General features: G+C 60.5%; 2 protein-coding genes across 2 annotated transcripts; both read right to left on the minus strand.

Annotated features, from left to right (window-relative positions):
- Positions 1-14,655, minus strand: LOC123816049 (DNA dC->dU-editing enzyme APOBEC-3G-like). The gene is made up of 14 exons (XM_045834771.1): positions 14,495-14,655; positions 12,589-12,718; positions 11,774-12,071; positions 11,431-11,545; positions 10,057-10,176; positions 6,351-6,464; positions 5,935-6,030; positions 4,976-5,126; positions 3,491-3,782; positions 3,148-3,262; positions 2,545-2,686; positions 1,028-1,310; positions 472-587; positions 1-208 (listed from the first exon to the last, which is right to left on the minus strand). Exons 1-14 carry the CDS (start codon positions 14,509-14,511, stop codon positions 194-196), a joined length of 2,004 nt encoding a protein of 667 aa, XP_045690727.1. The 5' UTR covers positions 14,512-14,655; the 3' UTR covers positions 1-193.
- Positions 14,656-16,240: 1,585 nt separating this feature from the next.
- On the minus strand, positions 16,241-19,970 carry LOC123816081 (DNA dC->dU-editing enzyme APOBEC-3A-like). Its single transcript, XM_045834816.1, has 5 exons — positions 19,879-19,970; positions 18,870-19,011; positions 17,368-17,650; positions 16,813-16,928; positions 16,241-16,542 (listed from the first exon to the last, which is right to left on the minus strand). Exons 1-5 carry the CDS (start codon positions 19,938-19,940, stop codon positions 16,495-16,497), a joined length of 651 nt encoding a protein of 216 aa, XP_045690772.1. The 5' UTR covers positions 19,941-19,970; the 3' UTR covers positions 16,241-16,494.
- Between the last annotated feature and the right edge of the window lie 624 nt (positions 19,971-20,594).

The following is a 20,594-nucleotide window of genomic DNA, read 5'->3' on the forward strand; positions in this document are numbered from 1 at the left end:
TTTCAACATATAGATTTTAATGAAAAGTAAATCGATCAGATTCATTAAAAACAAACTTCTTATGAGCTCTTGGCCTTTTGCTGGTTCCTGGGGATCAATTTGGAGATGGTGGCAATGGTGAGTTTTCATTTTTTGAAGAAGGTTTGTAGTTCCTCAGAGACAACAGACTTGTTCAGAGAGGTGGAATTCATCTTCACTTCCCTGAACCCTGATGGAGATGCAAGGTTGAAGGGTGTGGGAGGGTAGCAGGTGGGAAGAGGAGCAGAGAGGAGTCTGGGGCAGCTGCAATGGTGGGGAAGGACGGGGGGACACAAGGACGTGGGGGAGCAGAGGGACCTTGTGAGAAGGGAAGGGTGGGAGGGAGCTAGTATCCCAGGGGGGAGCAGGTGACCCAGAGGAGGCCTGAGCAGAGGGAAGGAAGGCCCAGGGAGAGAGCTTGGGGAGGGAGGGGAGCAGGGAGGGGAACTTCACCTTGAGGATATTATCCAGCATCTGTGACTCCTTTCGAATGTGTGCACACAGGTCATCCCCGGGCTCAAATGGTCGACCCTGGTGGTCCACGAAGGTGTCCCAGCAGCGCTTGTACTCTGAGGGGCACAGGGACACAGAGGTGAGCTCCAGTTCTAGGGAGCAGGGAGGGGCCACGTGGTGTGTGACCCACAGGGACTCACTGTCCCCATCATTGTTTCAGTGTCCCCTTTCCCTCTCCTCCCAAGGGACAGAGCTGCTCCCTCAACTTCCTCCCTCCAGTGGAAGGTGAGGCCGGGCCATCCCCTGCACTCAGAAGTCCCCGGGTCTCTAGTGCACACGTGCCCAGCCGCCCTCCCTGCCCAGGACCAGGACCAGGTCTGTCCCCAGAACTCTCTTCTCCAGGAGACGCCCCCATCCTCTCAGAGTCCAGCACCCCCCTCTGCAGGCAGCTGGGACAGGCTATTCCTCCAGGGGTTCTCATCCTGCCCACCTCTTTCTGGCAGCTTCCCTCAGGCCTCCCGCTGTCCTCCTCCCACCCCCATGAGTCCCTGCTGACCAGGGATGTCCATGATGGAGATCTGGGCCACAGCCGCCTTCAGTTGGCGAAGTCCGTCCTCATATCCTTCGATATAGCTATGGATGCGGGCGGCGAAGATGCGCAGGCTCACAAGGCTGTTCTCCCGCAGGAAACCCACCAGGCTGAGGGCACAGTCAGGGCAGGGGCTCCAGGAGATGAACACGGTGATGCTGTAGTGCTCGTTCCTGTCCAGGCCCCAGGACCGGATCCGGTCCAGGAAGCACAGCTCTGCATGGCGGGTTTCTTCTGGTGTGTCAGCACCCTGGGCACAAAGGAGGGAGAAAAGAGTTCTGTCACCTGCTGTGAACAGGAGCAGGGCAGGGCCAGGGTGAGGCAGGTGAGGCACTGGCCTCCAGCACAGAATTAGGGGGGCACAGCTCCCCACCGAGAGGGGGGACATTTCCACGCAGGGTTCACTGGGCCAAACTCAGGATGAACAGGACTTCTGCAGGTGACAAAGCCCCGCCCAGCAGTGAGGATGTGTTATTCCCCGTCAGCCAATCCTGGCTCCCCACGGCGCTGCACTGGATCCGCCCCTTTATACTGTCCATGTTTGGCTCATCAGGGAATGGGCATGAGTTCCGATTTGAAACTATTGCGCTCATGTGAATCCTCTCGATGACTGCGTTCCCAGAGCCCCTGTGTTTTGTGTCTGAGGCCCACCTCTTCTGGAGCCGGCCCTACATGGTTGGACCCTGGGGGGCCAGATGAAGAGCTGAGGACAGAGGGAGGGGGCTGGCGAGCCCCAAGGTCACCAGTGGGATGCCACAGAGAGGGGTGCTTCCTCCAGGGAGGGGTTGGCCCTGCTCTCCATGCACTCCCCTCCTGGCCCTCCCTCCAGGCACCAGGCTTCAAGTCCCAGCTCTGGGTTTCCCCTCCTGAGGGAGAGAGGGGGGAGGGCCACCAAGGCAGAGGAGCTCAGGAAACGAGGGCAATGTCACCGCTGGGGTTTGAGGATTCTGGAGACGTGTGCAAGCACAGACAGGGGACTGTGGACCAGGGCCTTGGCGAAGGGGAACAAGTCCTGCCCAACGGGGGGTGCAGACCCCGCTGGGAGTGTGCGGGCCCTGGGGCCGGAGCAGGCGTCCCCGGGCTCAGTGCAGCCAGCACGTCTGCTGTGGGGACCAGCACCCTGCCCGGAGCTCCCTGCAGTGACTGGAGGGAGCACCAGGCGGCTCTCAGGTTCTCTGGCCAGAAGCCGCCACAGACAGGAGGTGGGGGGACCCTGACCCCAGGTCCAGAGGTCTTTCCCTCTGTCTGGGCCTCTCCTGGGAGGCTGAGCAGGAGGGCACAAGGAAGCCCTGGGACACTGGGACCACTGTTTCCTGTGTGGCCCACAGCTGCCCGTCACGGCAGCGTTCCTCCCCCCTGTCTCTAGGCAAAGCCACAGAAGCTGCAGGGACAAAGGACGATGCGGAGAGGACACCTGGAGCTTCCCTGAAACCTTCTCCCTGAATCTCCCAGGGCAGGAGGCCCTGCCTGCGGCGGTCTGTCACCTGGTTGCGCAGGAAGCCCTTCAACTGGTCCTCTGGGATCCCGGAGTCACCTTCTGGTTGCTCCACCTCGTAGCACAGGTATGTTTCATGTGGCATTTGTGGACCAAAGTTCTCAATGAAGATGTCCTTATCCATCCGGGGTCTGTGGACACAGGCAGGAAAAACCCACAGGCATGGGGCTCCTCCAGGGACCCCCAGTTCTCCTGCCCTTCTCTGCATATCCCTTCCCTTCTCCCTGGGCTCCCCAGCACCCCACATCCCAGCTGGACCCATAGGGGATGGGTGTCTGCCCACTTAGCTGGAGTCACCTGAGTCCCTGTGGGACCCCTTCCGGGCTCCTGGGGACGTCAGCCCTGTGCTCCTGTCAGGGTCCCACCCAGGAGCAGTGGGGGGTGCTCAGAGCCCTAATGGGGAGCAGTTGTTCTGCCCCGAGAGGGCTGGGTCTCCTCTCCTGGCATCACCATCCTGCCCTTGACCCGGTGGAAGCCTTGAGCGGTGAAGGGAACATGGGTGTGGGGCGCGGCACACGCGGAGGGAGAGGCAGAGAGGACATGGCTCAGGTGCAGGTGGTGGGAGGGGAGAGGGGGTGGAGGGATCACTTACCGAAGGATTTCTGTAAGGGTTTTATGCAGAGCATCATAATTTATATGTATATCCGGCCAATACCAGGAGGACCATCTGCGTTTGTCTACAAAGTTGTTCCAACAGTATTTAATATCTGAGGCAAAGAGGGGAGACAGCAGTCAGGTCAGGCCAGGGAGCCTCTCTGTCCTGACCCTGCCCTGGCCTCGCCCCTCAGGGCCTGGTCTCCTCCCTTCAAGACGCCATCACTCCTGCCTCAGATTCCCACGTTCCCCTTCCACTCGCTCTCCCTGGGGAATTCTAGGTGTCCCCGAGCCTGGTCCGATCCCCGGGACAGCCCTGCCCCATACCCCTCTGCTCTCACTCTTTGGAGACATTACGGCCACCTCGGCCCCTGCGCCGGCCAGACTACGAAGCCCCTGCCGGTATTCCTGCTTCTTGCTGTGGTAGAGGCGTGAGAAAGTGATGCGCAGCCGCACGTGCTTGTGCGTGTTCAGGAACTCGGCCACCTGCTTCGCACACTCCACACAGGGGCTCCAGGACATATACCAGGTGATGTCGTATTGTTCCCCAGGGCCCGGGGTCTTCTCCAAGGGTGACTCCTTGAACCAGTTCAGGAAGCAGATTTCTGTGTGGAGTCTCTTCTTTGGATAGAACTGGCAGAGAGGGACAAGGGAAGGGGACACGCTTGGCTGTCAGAGCAGGCCTATGGCAGGCCCGAGGGGCTGGGGACCAGGGCACAGGGAGCAGCGGTCTCAGGGGCAGGCTGTGGACCCCTTTGTGCTTTCTCAGCCCCTCCCTCCCCCTCTGTGCTCATTTGGCCTCCCCTCCCCCACTCATCCATGAACTCCAACACCCATTCTCCCCGCCCTTCCTCCTACAGGCGTCCCGAGCACCTGCCCCTGGCCGGGCCTCTGGTTCCCCGGGTGCCGTCCGCTGGGGACGGCCGGGGAGCTGCCTTGTCCACAGGGGAGTCCACAGCCACACGCGTGTACCATGTCGTGACGTGTGGCTCACCCGGATTAAGACGTGGGGCAACTGTGAAACACGCACTTCCTGTCAATGACTTAGTGTGAAGAAATAGAATAAACTCTCTCCGAGGAACTTTTTTGTTGACTGTGTTGAAATAACCCCTGAGCGCTATTACAGAGACACGCCAGCATGACATTCATCAGTTTCTCATAAAGTCTGAACGCTGGGCACAGGACAAATGGTTAAATGACATGAGCGACCTCGTTGCCCGTCCACAGGGTGGTCCCACTGCAGTGACAGCTGTCATCCCATAATGATTCCTCCCCACAATGGGCTCTGAGTGGTCTGCAGCCTGGTGGAGGTGGGAGGGCTGGTGGGTGGAGGGACAGGGCAAGGGGGTCAGGGGTTGGCTGCAGGCTGGGGGGCGTGCTCTGCCTCTGCTGAGGCTGCGTCCTCCTCCAGGGAGACCTGGGCCCAGGCTCAGAGCAGGCAGGGGGCCAGCAGGTGGGGGTGGGTTCTGCCCTGGGGGTCACACTTGCTGGGTTTGGAGGAGTCAAGGGTGTGGCTGGGGAGGACCCAGCCAGCAGAGCACCCCCTGGGGCCCCCTAAGCAGCTGGGGCTCAGCAGGCCCCACTCTCTAAGGTGCCCTTCCCTCCAAGGCTGCAGAGGCCCTGGGTGAGGGGCAGACTGATGGGCAGCAGATGCTCTAAAAGCGGCCTCTTGGGCCAGGCCAATGGCACAGTGCATCGGGATTCAGGGGGTCAAGCGGGGACATGAAGGCCTAAAACAGGACAACAGTGAGGGGAGGAGGCTCTGGCATTCTACTTGTTTGCTTTCCACATGGGTGCCTTAGATGACCAAATTGTGGGTCGTGTACCTGGTTTTCAAAGACCCCTCTGGCCAAGGGGATAGGTGAGTGGTTTCCTCGCACTTCGTAGCAGATGTAGCAGCCATTTCGACCTTTCGGGGTGAGCTCGTTTGTGAAGTGAAAGTTGAAATAGTCTGCATGTAACTTCTGCATCGGGTTCCTGGGGACAAGAGAGACGACAGAAAACACACAGTGTCTCCTGGGCTTTCTGCTATCCGGTTTCTCTTGAACAGGGGCCCAGGACCCCCTGGGTGCGGTGGCCCCCTCCCCCTTCCACCCAGGATGTCCTGCCTCCCACCAGCCAGGACCACAGGCAGAGGAAGAGGAGGGGCCTGCAGGGACAGCAGGGACCGTGTCCTCTCCTGCAGGACGCCGGTTCTGCTGCTGCCAACAGCACACACCCATCCCGGCCTCAGACTCCTGGCCACTCATCCCCAAGCCACCGGGAAAAAAGAATAATAAAACCGCCTGCACTCTCCAAAAGTAACCTTTAATATTGAAGTTCAAATCACACCTCACTTTTCACTTATACAGGCTTATTGGTTAAAATATCAGGCTAACACCTGGAATTTCAGGCTCACACTACTGTTCTAAGAGCTCCATGTATGTGAACTCTAGTCCTCCCCAAATCTAGGGGCGTCACCCCGTTGTACAGAGAAGGAAGCAGGGCAAGACAAGTAGTGGCTGGTGCAGTGCAGGGCAGGGGACAGCCCAGCCCCACAGACTGGCAGCCTGAGAACAGGACCAGGAGGACACAGCCAGGGGCATTGTGGGAGGGACCATTCAGCAGCAACAGTGGGGGCATCCCCAGAGCAGGACACAGACCCCGGATGGACAGGGAGCTGATGGAAGGAGCCCAGAGGGAGGAGAAGCCAGGCTGGTGATGGGGTGGACGAGGCTGAGGACAGACCCCACAGGGACCACCGTGTAGGAAGGGGCCACAGAAGGGACAGGGTGGGCAGCGGTACCTGGGCCAGGGCTTCGGGGGATAGCCTTCCTTCCAGGGGAGTTTGCTTCCCGCCATTGTCCCCAGCGCTGGCTCTGCCTTTCTGCTCAGAGGGCTCCTGCTTCAGAGAAGTCCCTCATCTGCGATCTCCCGCCTTGTCAGTGGAGGCCCCACCTCCCCCTGCGTGGGCTGCAGGGTGGGAAGGCCCTGAGCTGGGGGCCCCCTGTGGTTCTGACCCACCTTCCCTGCCTCCTGTGCCCTGCCTCCTGGCACAGCTCCTCCCCTGCTGGACACAGGCCCCTCTGGGCAGCAGGACCCACGTTATTGCAAAGGGAAAGTGAAAGTGAGGATGACAAATGGGAGGTGGCACAGGCCCTGCTCCCCTGGGAGGGGCCCTCTGAAGCCCTGCCCCAGCCCCAGTCCACACCCAGTTCTCACCCCTCAGCAGCCTGTTGAAGGTCGCAGGTGAAGAGAAGGCTGGACCCTGTGTCAGGGCCGGATGTGCTTGGAGTTCCTGGTTCTGCACGTGGCCGTCTGGGAAGTCCCCTCAGCCTTCCCGTGGGGGGACAGAGGGCTGCTGCCCCAGTCCCTCCTGCTCAGTCAGTGTTTCACTGGTTGCAGGGCTGGGGGAGGGGGCGGCGGGGGCCGGGGGGAGGCCTCCCTCAGTCACAGGGCAGATGCTCTGCTTCCCTGTGTGGCCAGGCTCTCAGGTTACAACGTGCAATGCAGGAGGTCAAGCCCGGGATCTCACTGCTGGTTTGGATAAGCCAACAGCACCACAAGGAGGACCTGGTGGAGCAGACACAGCCTTTATTCCTCCATTACAGGGATTGGCGACCTCAGCAGGTTGGAGGAGCTGGACTGTGCTTCCCCCAGTCTGAGACCCGGTCTGAGGGCCCCAGACAGAGGCAGCAGGGGTCCAAGATGCATGAGCTTTCCCGCGGCCAGACGCTGTGCTGGGTCAGTGTGTGCACAGAAAAAGGGAAGGTCAAGGAGCAGTCCCCAGACGGGGAAACCAGTCCCCAGGGGAGATGAGGAGGGAGTTACCATCCTTGTGCTCGGGACCGCGCTCGCCCTGTCTGGCCAGGGGCCCTCTGACCAGCTGTCTTGGCCGCGGTGGGAGAGCCATGTCCAGGAGGAACCCCACGCCCCGCCCCAACGTGGCTCCTCCACCTCACACTCTTGGCGTCTTCTGACAGGGGCCCCTGTGGTGAGCGTGTTGGCACGCGGGCCCCATAGACCACAGGTGCAGCAAAGGCTACACCCCAAGACTAAAAGTGCAAGACAGAAGCCAAGGACACCTAGCAGGAGGGAACGCAGCCCAGAACCTGAGGAATTCCAGCAAGTCGTAAAGGCGTCAGAAGGCTTGGCCAATCCATGACTGATTTCGGTTCCTCGGGCGGCTAAGGCTCGGGGCAGGTTGTGGGCATTGCAGGGACATGCCCACAGCCCTCGGTGTGCAGAAGGGCACAGGTGTCCCCGCCCCCCCGCCCCCACCCCCCGGTGCGGCGAGGAGCCGATGCCGTGTTCCTCTGCAGCACAGCCGTTCTCGCTCGAGTGACCTCAGCAGCAACCAGAGGGACGGCACGCGTGGCGTGAGCAGGGTACGGCGGTGTGATTGGCTAGGGCCTCACATGGCTTCCTGGGTGAGAGCCGCGCCTGCAGGGCGCACACACAAGGCCAGAGAGTAGAGCCCCCAGTCTGAAGGCTTGACTTGACAGCATGCCCGAATGAGCCCCAATTCCGAGGGGCACTTGGAAGAGTATTTAACACTCGCCCCAGAGTGGAGTGTGCGGTTCTCCCAGGAGCAAAGCCCAGCCCAGTTCCATGGGAGGTAAGGCCAACCATATTGGCCACAGGCCCACAGGGCGGGTGTCCCACTGGCAGTATGCCCCCAGTGGTCAGTAGCAGTCATTACCGCAATCCTCCCCCATAGGGCTGCCGGCAGCCACCCCAGGAGCTGAACAGTCTCATTTGCAGGGCTGTTTCTGCGTTCAGTGCGCATGGGGCCCGGCGGCTGCACCTCCGCCTGTAATCCTGACCGCCACCCCACACGACCTCAAACTGTGTAGGTGAGCCGTGGCTCAGTGCGGGTCCCTGTTCTCTCGGGAGGGAAAACACCTCTCGGCGTGTCTTCCTCGGACAGGGGTCAGGAGCTCTGCAGCCTTCCAGCCTTGCAGCCAGGCCCAGCGTGTCTGCTTCGCTGGGTGGACGCGCCAGGAGGGGCGGGCAGAGGCATCAGTGGGCAAAGTCGGTGCAGACCCGGCAATGGGGCTGGTTGCTGGCGGCTGCCAGGGGGCCGGACCCCTGGAGACGGGAGTTTCCGGAGCAGGGTCTAGGGGCGCCAAGGCAGAGGTTTAGGAACCACTAACGGAGGCGGACTTGGCGGGCCGGCAGTACAGGCAGCAGTCGGGTCTGGGGTGGGTGTGGTCACAGGAACCCGCGGACGCCCTGGCTGCTGGCGCCAAGCGCTACGCTCAGGGCCTCCTGCACTGGAAGGGCCAGGACAGGTGGGCGCGCCTGCCCAACCCAGCCTCTTTAGGTTCCCGTAGGAAGTGAGGTCCGCTGTGGCTGAAAACAAACAAGGGTGAGAGGCCGGGAGGCCGGTACCATGGGTGGCAGCGGCAGCCCTGTCGCCAGTCCTTCTCCCCCAGGAGCCACCAAGGAACAGCAACGGGAGTCCGCCCACGCCCGGCAAGGCCAGGAGAGGGTGCTTTCCCCGGGCTGTGTCTGGGGCACCCGCAAGTCCTTGTTATTTTGTTGCAACATCCAGGGGGCAGCAGAGGCCCTGGGTGCTTCCCTGTAGGCGGCTAGGAGCCACCCGGGGTTTAATGAGAAGCTTGATGGGACACGCTTGTCCTGCCCTAGGCCGCTCATTCAAAGCTCATGGACACGTGGAAAGATGCAGTGTCGCCCCTGAATGTGCCAGACTTGGTCTTTAGCGCATCTTTGAGAAGGCCGTTCTCTCTGTCCATGAGGCCAGCCCCAGGAGGGAGGCACAGCAGACGGAATCTCCAGTTTCGGCTGGGAGCATCTGCGCATCCCTGTGCTCGATGTCCCATGAAATGGGCACCTCGGTCGCTTTCCATGACGTGCGGGCTCCCCAGGCAGCACGATGCTGCTTCTGGCCTCAGAGGGTGTCTCCCTGTGCGGCCCGCGTGCCTGGGTCTGCTCGCAGCAGGCCAGTGGTGTGTCCACGCAAGTCAGGGCAGAGCGTGAGCCTTCAGATGGGGTGGGGCCGATGTAGTGGACCAGTCAGTGGGTCAGCGGGGTGTCCCCCATTGGGCACCACTGGTATCCCGGGGCAGCCCGTGAGGGTGCTTTCTGTACAGACAGTGCATTGCTGACAAGCCGTGACAACATTGGAGTCACGGAGCGACAGCCTTGGAGCCTTTACCACTTCCCGTGAAGTCCTCTGCCCCCCGCACCCCCCAAGATGTAACTTTCTGCGGAGCCCCCCGGCCGAGCCTTCTGCTGGAGCCCCTGCTAGCCAGCGGATGCCTCCAGGTCGTCGGCTTCGGCATTGCCCACATTGCCAAAAGGCTGCTGTCCACTGACGTGGTAAAGAGTTAGTACCTTTTACAGACTGTGTTCAACAATGTCCTTCCATAGCTCCTCTCCCCATCCAGGTCGTGGAGCCACCTGCCAGTCGTCTTGTTGCCATCGGGGCAACCCTGGAGCCAGTCCTCTGTACAGTGCCCCACTCTCTGTGCTAATGGGCCCCGGGCCTGGTTGTCGGGTTACGCAGATCCAGACGGCTCTCAGCCCAGCTCATTGGCCGCTCATCCATTTGCTTCCATCCATTTGCTGTCGAGCCGTGCTGACAGGCTACCGCCCTGCAGGGGTTGGCAGGCCTCGGCAGGAGCCATCAGTGGACCAGGGGTCCTGGACTCAGGGCTCGTCGCTCTTTAACAGCAGGCCCAGGCCTGGGAAGGGCTGCAGGGGCACCGTGTCTGCATCCCGGTAGGTAACCGGGCCCCAGAGCTGCTGCGGTTCTTGCTCAGAGGGCTGCTCTCTTCGAGACACGCCCTCCACTCAGTCAGAGTGGCCATCTGGGCTGCTGAGCTCCTGAGTCCATTTACAAGGCCCTGTGTCCACCCGGCAATGGGATAGGTAGTGTGAACTTGAACCTCGCGAAGGTCAGGGATGGCCTCTGGGGCCAGGAGAGCCTGGTAAACAGCGTTCACTTGTTCTCTTGGGCTGCACTGAGTGCCTGCCCCCTTCCAGAGCCAGGACCGGAAGCCGAAGAGCACATTGGTGAGTCCTGTAGGGAACCCACTCACTCAGAAAGCTCCCCAGTCCCTGTGTGGCTCAGCTGGGTCCCCCACCCAATCGGGAGTGCTAAGGTCCCACCCACAGAGACTCAGAATTGGGACTGCATTGCGGAGGGGACCCTCCTAGAGGTGATCAAATTTAAACAAGACGCTGAGAGTGGACCTCATCTACCTTGACTGATGCCCTTAGAAGAGGAGAAAGCTGGGACACAGAGAGGGACCCAGGGGCTCCCCAGCAGCCACCCACAGAGGAAAGGCCACAGAAGGGCAGAGGGAGGGGGAGGCCATCTGCAGCCAGAGAGACAGGCCCCAGGAGCAACCTCCCTGCCAACACCTCGACCTTGGACGTCCAGCCTCCAGACTGTGGGGGGCAAACCTCCAGCTGAGCCACCCAGGCCGTGGAGCAGTGACGGAACCACCTCCCAAAACGCAGGTGTGTGTGCCCCCCGTGCGAGGAGTCAGAACACCAAGACACCGGAGCTACGGTCACTGAGGCTTTATTGGGTTCGGCCGGAGGGAGAGAAGAGGAGGGCCAGACCTCTCCCAGTTCTCTTCTCCGACAACCGGAAATTCGGCATTTTTCTGCCGCTGGAAGAAGGGGAGGGCGGCTCCGGAGACCTGGAGAGAAGCCTGTGTTCCCTCCAGCTCAGACCAGGCCTGTTCCCATCAGACCTGGGCCCGCAGCTGGGCTGGGCTCCCAGGGACACGGTCTTCCTTCTGCAGCAGGCCCGGGAAGCCCCCTGGGACCCTGAGGTCATCCCCTGCTTGACAAGGAGACAGCACCTTCTAACCACACTTCTGACCGCCTTCCCAAGTCTAAAGGACTTGAGCAGGAAGAGCTGTCACCCCGGGGGCGCCGGCCTGACTGACAACACAACCCCTGGACTGCAGCTGCCCCAGAGGCAGGGGCACTCAGGTGGCCCGGGGCCGAGCCTCAGGGCCCCTGAAGGAGGCCTGGCAGCCGAGTGCCATGGCTCTCTGCTTGTCACACTGCTGCACTTGGTGCCCATTGTGTGCAGTTAATGACAGGGTCTGGTTAGTGTGGTGACATGGGAGGGCCCCATTAAGGGGGGGGGCTCCCTTCCTTTTGGGGATGGGGAGGCCGGGAGGGGTAAAGGGAAAATGGGTGTGGGGGGCACCTTAGGGATCACAGAGGCAGAGAGGACAGAGCTCAGGTGCAGGAGGTGGGAGGGGAGGGAGATCAGGACAGAACAGAAGAGGGAGGGGGCTGAGGGAACACTTACCAGAGGATTTCTTTAAGCTCATCATCCAGAGCATGATAATTTCGACGGATACCCTTCCAATACCAGAAGGACATTCCGCGGTTATCCACAAAGTTGTCCCAACAGTATTCAAAATCTGAGGCAAAGAGGGGAGACAGCAGTCAGGTCAGGCCAGGGAGCCTCTCTGTCCTGACCCTGTCCTGGCCTCGCCCCTCAGGGCCTGGTGTCCTCCCTGCAAGACGCCATCACTCCTGCCTCTGATTCCCATGTTCCCTTTTCACTCACTCTCCCCGGGAAATTCTAGGTGCCCCCGACCGTGGTCCGATCCCCGGGACAGCCCTGCCCCAGCTCCCTCTGCTCTCACCCTCGGGAGACATCATGGCCACCTCGGCCCCCGCCTGGTCCAGCAGTCGAAGCCCCTCCTGCTGGCCCTGGTCATCACGCTTGTACAGGCGGGAGGCGGAGATGCTCAGGCTGACGTTCTCGTGCTCCCCCAGGAAGCTGACCACCTCCTCTGCACACTCGAAGCAGGGGCTCCAGGACATGTACCAGGTGACACGGTAATCCGCACGAGCAGACAGAATCGTATCATAGAACCAAGAGAGGAAACGTTGTTCTGCGTGGAGAGGCTCCTCCGGGTAGACCTGGTGGAGGTGGGAGGGCTGGTAGGTGGAGGGACAGGGCACAGGGGTGTCAGGGGTTGGCTGCAGGCTGGGGGGCGTGCTGTGCCTCTGCTGAGGCTGCTTCCTCCTCCAGGGAGACCTGGGCCCAGGCTCAGAGCAGGCAGGGGGCTGGGAGGGGGCAGGGGTGGGTTTTGTCTTGGGGGTCCCAGCTGCTGGGTTTGGAGGAGTCAAGGGTGTGGCTGGGGAGGACCCAGCCAGCAGAGCACCTCCTGGGGCCCCCTAAGCAGCTGGGGCTCAGCAGGTCCGACTCTCTAAGGTGCCCTTCCCTCCAAGACCGCAGAGGCCCTGGGTGAGGGGCAGACTGACGGGCAGCAGATGCTCTAAAAGGGGCCCCGTGGGCCAGGCCAATGGCACAGTGCATCGGGATTCAGGGGGTCAGGTGGGGACATGAAGGCCTAAAACTGAGGATAATGGTGTGGGGAGAAGGCTCTGGCATTCTACTTATAACAGTTTTTCCACCTCCTTCCCTTTGGTGACAGTATCATGGCTCCTGTACCTGGTTTCGAAAGACCCCCCCAGTAGGAGGACTCAGGAGAGTCAAGCTGTTCTTCCTCCACCTCGAAGCAGAGGTAGGTGGAGTTCCGGTTAGGGGCCTCTCGCAGGTTGCAGAAGTTGAAGTTGTAGGCCTTGGGAGGTAAGCTGTCCATTAGGATGGTGGGGGCAAGCGAGAAAACAGAAAATGCACAGTGTTCTCTGGGCTTTCTCTCCCATCTCCCCTCCATCCCTTCTCCCCAGCATGCCCTGCCCTGTCCCAGGCAGGAAGATGGGGAGAGGAAGAGGAGGGGTCTGCAGGGACAGCAGGCACCAGCATCCTCTCCCGTGGGACCCCCGCTCTGCTGCTTCCCACAGCACACCCCACCCCCACCCCAGCTTCCTGCTCACCCATCCCCAACCCAGGCGAGTATGGACACGGGTGGTACACTGCTCTCTGTCACCACAGGCGGTCACGAGCTGCTGGTAAGGACCAGCCGGCAAGGGCCACGGGACGCTGAGCTCAGTGCTCGGGGAGCCTCAGCCTGCTTGCTTAGCTGGCCCCGCAGCCTCACGGACTCCGTGCCACACTCCAGGGCTCTGCCGCTGGGCCCTCTGAGTCCTGGGGGCCCCGGAGCTCTCCCCAGGGCAGGGGGAGGTGCTTGCCCCCAGAGGCTGCAATGTAACTAGTGGGTGGACCCTCAGAGGTCAGGAAAGTTTGGGAAGTTGACTGGTTATTTTGAAAAAGCTCCTCACCCTTCCCAAGGCGATACAGTCCCAGAGGAACAGGGAAGCTCTCTCTGTCTCTGGCTCCGGGGGACTTGCACAAACGCTGTTTGGTCTGCGATCGCGCTCTCTCTCTCTCCCTCTCCCTCCCTCTCTCTCCCTCTCTCTCCCTCTCTCTCCTTCTCCGTCTCCCTCTCTCTGGAATACCTCCCCTAGGTGGGTGTAGCGGCTGTGCGGGCCTGCAGTGGACGCAGGGCACCAACGGTTCAGCTCGCACGTGAAACAGGAACTGTCAACACCGGCCTTGGTTTCCGCCCGGTGAAGATGCGGTTGAACTTGTTCCGTGGGGGGACAAGTGGAGGTGGGACATTGCACACCCAGGCTCGGGCTTCCACCGGAATAAACTTTGCCTCCCACCATCTCCGGGCATAGGTCCCTGAAATAGTTTTCTCCTGACACTGTGGAAGAGCCTGGTCTCCACGGGCAACACCTCCACCCCCAAGTGACAGTTTTTACAATGTAGGTACATTCATGCCTAAGCTTTGTGCTAGGCAACTTTTTTTGCTCAAGCTAAGAAATACATTCACAGGCTCCAGCGACTGTTGCAGGAGCTCCGTGTGCCTGAACTCCCTTTCTCCTTCCCAGAATTCTGGGGGAGTCACTCCACTTCATAGAGGAGGAAGCAGGCACACAGAGGGGAGTGGCCCAGTCCAGTACAGCGCAGGGGAGTGACAGAGAGGGTCCCCTGATCCGGCAGAGCACCAGCAGGACGGGAAGGGCAGTGTGTGCCCTGGGGGGTGAGCTGCTCTTTGCTACCCAGTTGTGAGCCTTTCTCCTGACCGAGGGCGGCCCTGTTCTCTGCTCCCCCTGCTGGTCACTACGCTTACACACGCCAAGGACGTGGCCGTGTCTGGGAGCAGAGTGGCTCACTCTTGAGCTCACAGTGGGGCCGCCTGGGGGAGCTCAGGGACCTTCTGGCCCAGGGAGCTGCTCTCACACGCTGTGTGTGGTGGGGCCATTCAGCAGCAGGAGTGGAGGGCATCCCCAGACCAGGGCAGAGATCCCAGATGCAGAGGGAGCTGAGGATAGGAGCCCAGAGAGAGGAGAAGCCAGGCTGGCGGTGGGGTGGACGAGGCTGAGCACAGACCCCGCAGGGACCACCGTGTAGGAAGGGGCCACAGGGGGGACAGAGTGGGCAGCGGTACCTGGGCCAGGGCTCCATGACGTCGTCCTCCTGCTGGGCTGTTTCTCTGCTGGTATCTGCCCCCAGCGCTGGCTCTGCCTTTCTGCTCAGAGGGCTCCTGCTTCAGGAAAGTTCCTCGTCTGTGATCTCCCAGCCTTGTCACCTGATGCCCCACCTCCCCCTGCATGGGCTGCAGGGTGGGAGGGCCCTGGGCTGGGGGCCTCCTGTGGTTCTGACCCACCTTCCCTGCCTCCTGTGCCCTGCCTCCTGGCACAGCTCCTCCCCTGCTGGACACAGGCCCCTCTGGGCAGCAGGACCCACGTTATTGCAAAGGGAAAGTGAAAGTGAGGATGACAAATGGGAGGTGGCACAGGCCCTGCTCCCATGGGAGGGGCCCTCTAAGCCCCGCCCCAGCCCCAGTCCACCCCCAGTGCGTGCCCTTCCTAGCCTGTTGAAGGACGCAGATGAAGAGAAGGCTGGACCCTGGGTCAGGGACGGATGTGCCTGGACTTCCTGGTTCATCCAGTGGCTGTCTCGGAAGTCACCCAGCCTTCCCGTGGGGGAACAGAGGGCTGCCCCCCAAGTCCCTCTGCTTTCACAAGTTCGGGGCGGGGGAGTGGGGTGTGCCCTAAGTCACGGGGCAGATGCTCTGCTTCCCTGTGTGGCCAAGCTCTCAGATTATGCTCTTTCCATATAAAGGTGTTTTAATTTTATTTAATGGGGGTTTTTTGTGTGTGTGAACTGATTTTGAGAGAGAGAAGAAGGCAGAGAGAGCAGGGATAAGACAGCACAGATGGGTTGTCCCGCTGGTTCAAACACGCCCTGGCATCTTCCTGGGGGGCCCTGACTGGGCTCAACCCCGCGACCTTGGTGAATGAGGAAGACCCTCTGACCAGCTGAGCTACCTACCCTCTCAGGGGTGAATGTTTTCATATTTAACGTTTTGAAACATGGTTGTTTTTTCATGCATATATGATGACATAGCCATACAAATTTTAGTTTGCTTTGGATTGCCTATACAAAAACGTTTCATGAGTTTTCTCCCTGTGATTTTGTCCTCCTGGTGTGCAGGGCCCCAAACTGGTGCATGTGGGACCGTGTGTCTGCATGGGGGCTGCCTGTGAGCTCTCTCTCCTGCCCCCTGGGTGCCTTTGTCTGTGCCGGGCTGCTGCCGCGCGCAGCCCTGCTGTGTCCGTGGGGCAGGTACCGGAATCCCACGTGCAGACCCACCGCGTGTTCTCATCCTCTGAGGCCGCACTGGCCCGACGCAGATCCACGGGAGTTTAGGGACAAGCGTTTGCACGCTGCAGGAGGAGGCGCCCTGTTGCCAGTGTGTAGGTCAGCTGCGGCGGCACAGACCTCCGTGTGCCCCTGGGACTCCCCGTCCAGGAACACGGCCTGTCCCTCCTCGTCTGCTGGCCTCCTTCTGCGTCCGCACGGAGTCCCCATCAGGGGGAGGGAGCCGGGAAGGAAAGGCAGGGGAGGCAGGGGTGAGGACCAAGAGGAGGAAAGGGAGCGTGGGGCGGGAAGGAACGGGGCACAGCAGGAAGGGACTCCTGTCTGTATGGTAGTTTGTCAGTGACTTTAGCTTTTTGAACTCTAGATTCTGCTCCCATAAACATTACCGACTTTTACTTGACAAGTGGGAATTAGTGTGACCACTGCCCTCCTGAGAGGGTCTCAGAAAGAGAGGCGTTTGCCCATTTGCAAGAGTTTGTTGAATACTTTCGGCTTCATGATACATGCACAGAAGATTTTTAATCTTTTATTTCATTGCTTTGTGTTTAAATCAATAGAAATAATTATTTCTGTAGTAACCGAAAATTATTCTGATAGTATTCAGTAGGATATTACTACTGAATATTTCAACATATAGATTTTAATGAAAAGTAAATTGATCAGATTCATTAAAAACAAATTTCTTATGTGCTCTTGGCCTTTTGCTGGTTTCTGGGGATCAATTTGGAGATGGTGGCAATGGTGAGTTTTCATTTTTTGAAGAAGGTGTTTCATTTGTTTTCCTCAAGGACAACAGACTTGTTCAGAGAGGTGGAATTCATCTTGACTTCCCTGAATCGGGATGGAGACGCAGGGCTGAAGGGTGTGGGAGGGCAGCAGGTGGGAAGAGGAGCAGAGAGGAGTCTGGGGCAGCTGCAAGGATGGGGAAGGACGGGGGGACACAAGGACGTGGGAGAGCAGAGGGCCCTTGTGAGAAGGGAAGGGCGGGAGGGAGCTGGTGTCCCAGGGGGGAGCAGGTGACCCAGAGGAGGCCTGAGCAGAGGGAAGGAAGGCCCAGGGAGAGAACTTGGGGAGGGAGGGGAGCAGGGAGGGGAACTTCACCTTGAGGATATTATCCAGCATCTGTGACTCCTTTCGAATGTGTGCACACAGGTCGTCCCCGGGCTCAAATGGTCGACCCTGGTGGTCCACGAAGGTGTCCCAGCAGTGCTCGTACTCTGAGGGGCACAGGGACACAGAGGTGAGCTCCAGTTCTAGGGAGCAGGGAGGGGCCACGTGGTGTGTGACCCACAGGGACTCACTGTCCCCATCATTGTTTCACTGCCCCCTTTCCCTCTCCTCCCAAGGGACAGAGCTGCTCCCTCAACTTCCTCCCTCCAGTGGAAGGTGAGGCCGGGCCATCCCCTGCACTCAGAAGTCCCCGGGTCTCTAGTGCACACGTGCCCAGCCGCCCTCCCTGCCCAGGACCAGGACCAGGTCTGTCCCCAGAACTCTCTTCTCCAGGAGACGCCCCCATCCTCTCAGAGTCCAGCACCCCCTCTGCAGGCAGCTGGGACAGGCTATTCCTCCAGGGGTTCTCATCCTGCCCACCTCTTTCTGGCAGCTTCCCTCAGGCCTCCCGCTGTCCTCCTCCCACCCCCATGAGTCCTTGCTGACCAGGGATGTCCATGATGGAGATCTGGACCCCAGCCTCCTGCAGTTGGCGAAGTCCGTCCTCATATCCTTCGATATAGCTATAGATGCGGGCGGCGAAGATGCGCAGGCTCACAAGGCTGTTCTCCCGCAGGAAAGCCACCAGGCTGAGGGCACAGTCAGGGCAGGGGCTCCAGGAGATGAACACGGTGATGCTGTAGTGTTTGTTCCTGTCCAGGCCCCAGGACCGGATCCGGTCCAGGAAGCACAGCTCTGCATGGCGGGGTCCCCATATAGTGTAACGAGCCTGGGGACAGAAGAGGGAGAAAAGAGTTCTGTCACCTGCTGTGAACAGGAGCAGGGTGGGGCCAGGGTGAGGCAGGTGAGGCACTGGCCTCCAGCACAGAATTCAGGGGGCACAGCTCCCCACCGAGAGGGGTGACATTTCCACGCAAGGGTCACTGGGCCAAACTCAGGATGAACAGGACTTCTGCAGGTGACAAAGCCCTGCCCAGCAGTGAGGACGTGTTATTCCCCGTCAGCCAATCCTGGCTCCCCACGGCGCTGCACTGCCCATTTACACTGTCCACATTTGGCTCCTCACAGAATGGGCATGAGTTCCGATTTGAAACTATTGCGCTCATGTGAATCCTCTCGATGACTGGGTTCCCAGAGCCCCTGTGTTTTGTGTCTGAGGCCCACCCCTTCTGGAGCCGGCCCTACATGGTCAGACCCTGGGGGGCCAGATGAAGAGCTGAGGACAGAGGGAGGGGGGCTGGCGAGCCCCCAAGGTCACCAGTGGGATGCCACAGAGAGGGGTGCTTCCTCCAGGGAGGGGTTGGCCCTGCTCTCCATGCACTCCCCTCCTGGCCCTCCCTCCCAGCACCAGGCTTCAAGTCCCAGCTCTGGGTTTTCCCTCCTGAGGGAGAGAGGGGTGAAGGCCACCAAGGCAGAGGTGCCCAGGAAACGGGGGGAATGTCACTGCTGGGGTTTGAGGATTCTGGACGTGCAAGCACAGACAGGGGACTGTGGACCAGGGCCTTGGCGAAGGGGAACAAGCCCTGCCCACGGGGTGCAGGGGCTGCTGAGACGGGCCCCCGGCTCGAGTAGTGTCCCCGGGCCCAGTGCAGCGGGACGTCTGCTGTGGGGACCAGCACCCTGCCCTGGAGCTCCCTGCAGTGACTGGAGGGAGCACCAGGTGGCTCTCAGGTTCTCTGGCCAGAAGCCGCCCACAGACAGGGAGGTGGGGGGGCGCCTGACCCCAGGTCCAGAGGTCTTTCCCTCTGTCTGGGCCTCTCCTGGGAGGCTGAGCAGGAGGGCACAGAGGAAGCCCTGGGACACTGGGACCACTGTCTCCAGTGTGGCCCACAGCTGCCCGTCACGGCAACATTCCTCCTCCCTGTCTCTAGGCAAAGCCACAGAAGCTGCGGGGACAAAGGACGACGCGGAGAGGACACCTGGAGCTCCCTGAAACCTTCTCCCTGAATCTCCCAGGGCAGGAGGCCCTGCCTGCGGCGGTCTGTCACCTGGTTGCGCAGGAAGCCCTTCAACTGGTCCTCTGGAATGCTGGAGTCACCTTCTGGTTGCTCCACCTCGTAGCACAGGTATGTTTTTTTTGGCCAGTCTACACCAAAATTCTCAATGAAGACGTCCTTATCCATCTGGGCTCTGAAGACACAGGCAGGAAAAACCCACAGACATGGGGCTCCTCCAGGGACCCCCAGTTCTCCTGCCCTTCTCTGCACATCCGGCCCCTTCACCCAGGGCTCCCCCTGTACCCCACATCCCAGCTGGACCCAGGAGCATGGGTGTCCGCTCACTGAGCTGCAGTCACCCGACTCCCTGTGGGACCCCTTCCAGGCTCCTGGGGACGTCAGCCCTGTGCTCCTGTCAGGGTCCCGCCCAGGAGCAGTGGGGGGTGCTCAGAGCTCTCATGAGGACCAGTTTTTCTGCCCCAGCTGGGCTGAGTCTCCTCTCTTGGCATCACCATCCTGCCCTTGACCCACTGACCACCCCCTTGCGGGTGTGGACCCAGTGGACTGTGTCCCCTGGTCTGCAGGCTGCACCTGAGCCACATGGAGCTTCGGGGCCCAAGCACCTCCCTGAGTGGGGCCGTCGGGAAAGGAGAATGCCAGTGGATTCCTCTCAAATAACTCATGATATTTTCTCTCTAATCATGAAAGCAATAATGCCCTTTACACAAACAGAAACATAAATCTGAATGCAACTCCTGGCCCACAGTTCAGAGCAGAAAGAAGAGACCTCACAGGGGTAAAGGGGGAGGGGGAGCAGGGACCTTCGAGGATGACTTCCCCTTGTCTGAGACTGGGGCCTAGGGGCCTACGGGCCTAGGGGCCTAGGGGAGGCAGGTGGGACAGCAAAGGGGGCATCCGCTGAGGGGCCCTGGCTGGACAGAGCAGGGCCACAGGGAGGGAGGTGCAGGAGCAGAGGCGTCCCCAGGGGAGAAGGTCTGTCCCCTCAGGGAGCCTGGAGGAAGGGTTCAGAGGTAGAGGTGCTTCCAGAGGTGGGCAGTACCTGTCCCCAGGCGCTGGGCCTGCCTCCATGTCTGAGTTCCTTCCCGGTCTCTGGTTCTGCATCCTTGGCTTGTCTGCCTGGTCGCAGCCTGTGTCCTCTTGCTGGGATGCTTTCATGGACCCGAGTGTCTTATATTGCAACAGTGCACCCAGATACTGCTGAGCTGGCCATGCTCTGCCCCACCCCTTCCCTGAACTCAGGCTACTCATGCCACCCACATGGAGCACAGAAGAAGGAGGCACGTCCTTTGGCCTTGGGGACAAGTTAGGTTTTGACTTCTCTGTTCTGAGAAAGGCCACACCTGGAAGCCATGGGGACTGACCTCGGGCCACTGAAGTCTGAGGAGGCTGTGGTCACTCAGGGCAGCATGGCACAGCAAGACACATGTGCCAGGGCGGGGGACAGCACAGGTGTTCATGCCCTGGGGAGACACGGGGCCAGGACCCAGAGCCCCGGGAGGACCGGACGTGGGCACCTATCCCTGAGTGTCCCCAGCAGCCAGTGCAGGGGCGGCCTGGCCCAGGTCCTGCTGGATGGCGGGCCCTTTGTGGCCTCAGTGAGGACGGAGGCTCGGCCCTGGGAGGCAGCACACGGCTTCATCGGGTCCAGGAAGGGAAGGGAGGGGGTGACAGTCCTGTGCTGAGCTCTCCCGAGGAGCCCACCAAGAAAGGTCAGGAGACAGGGCACCAAAGTTCTCATCCCAATACCCAGGGACA

Source organism: Phyllostomus hastatus, unplaced genomic scaffold (genome assembly GCF_019186645.2).
Source record: "Phyllostomus hastatus isolate PE091 unplaced genomic scaffold, TTU_PhHast_1.1 phas_contig_198, whole genome shotgun sequence".
Classification (NCBI taxonomy): Eukaryota; Metazoa; Chordata; class Mammalia; order Chiroptera; family Phyllostomidae; genus Phyllostomus; species Phyllostomus hastatus.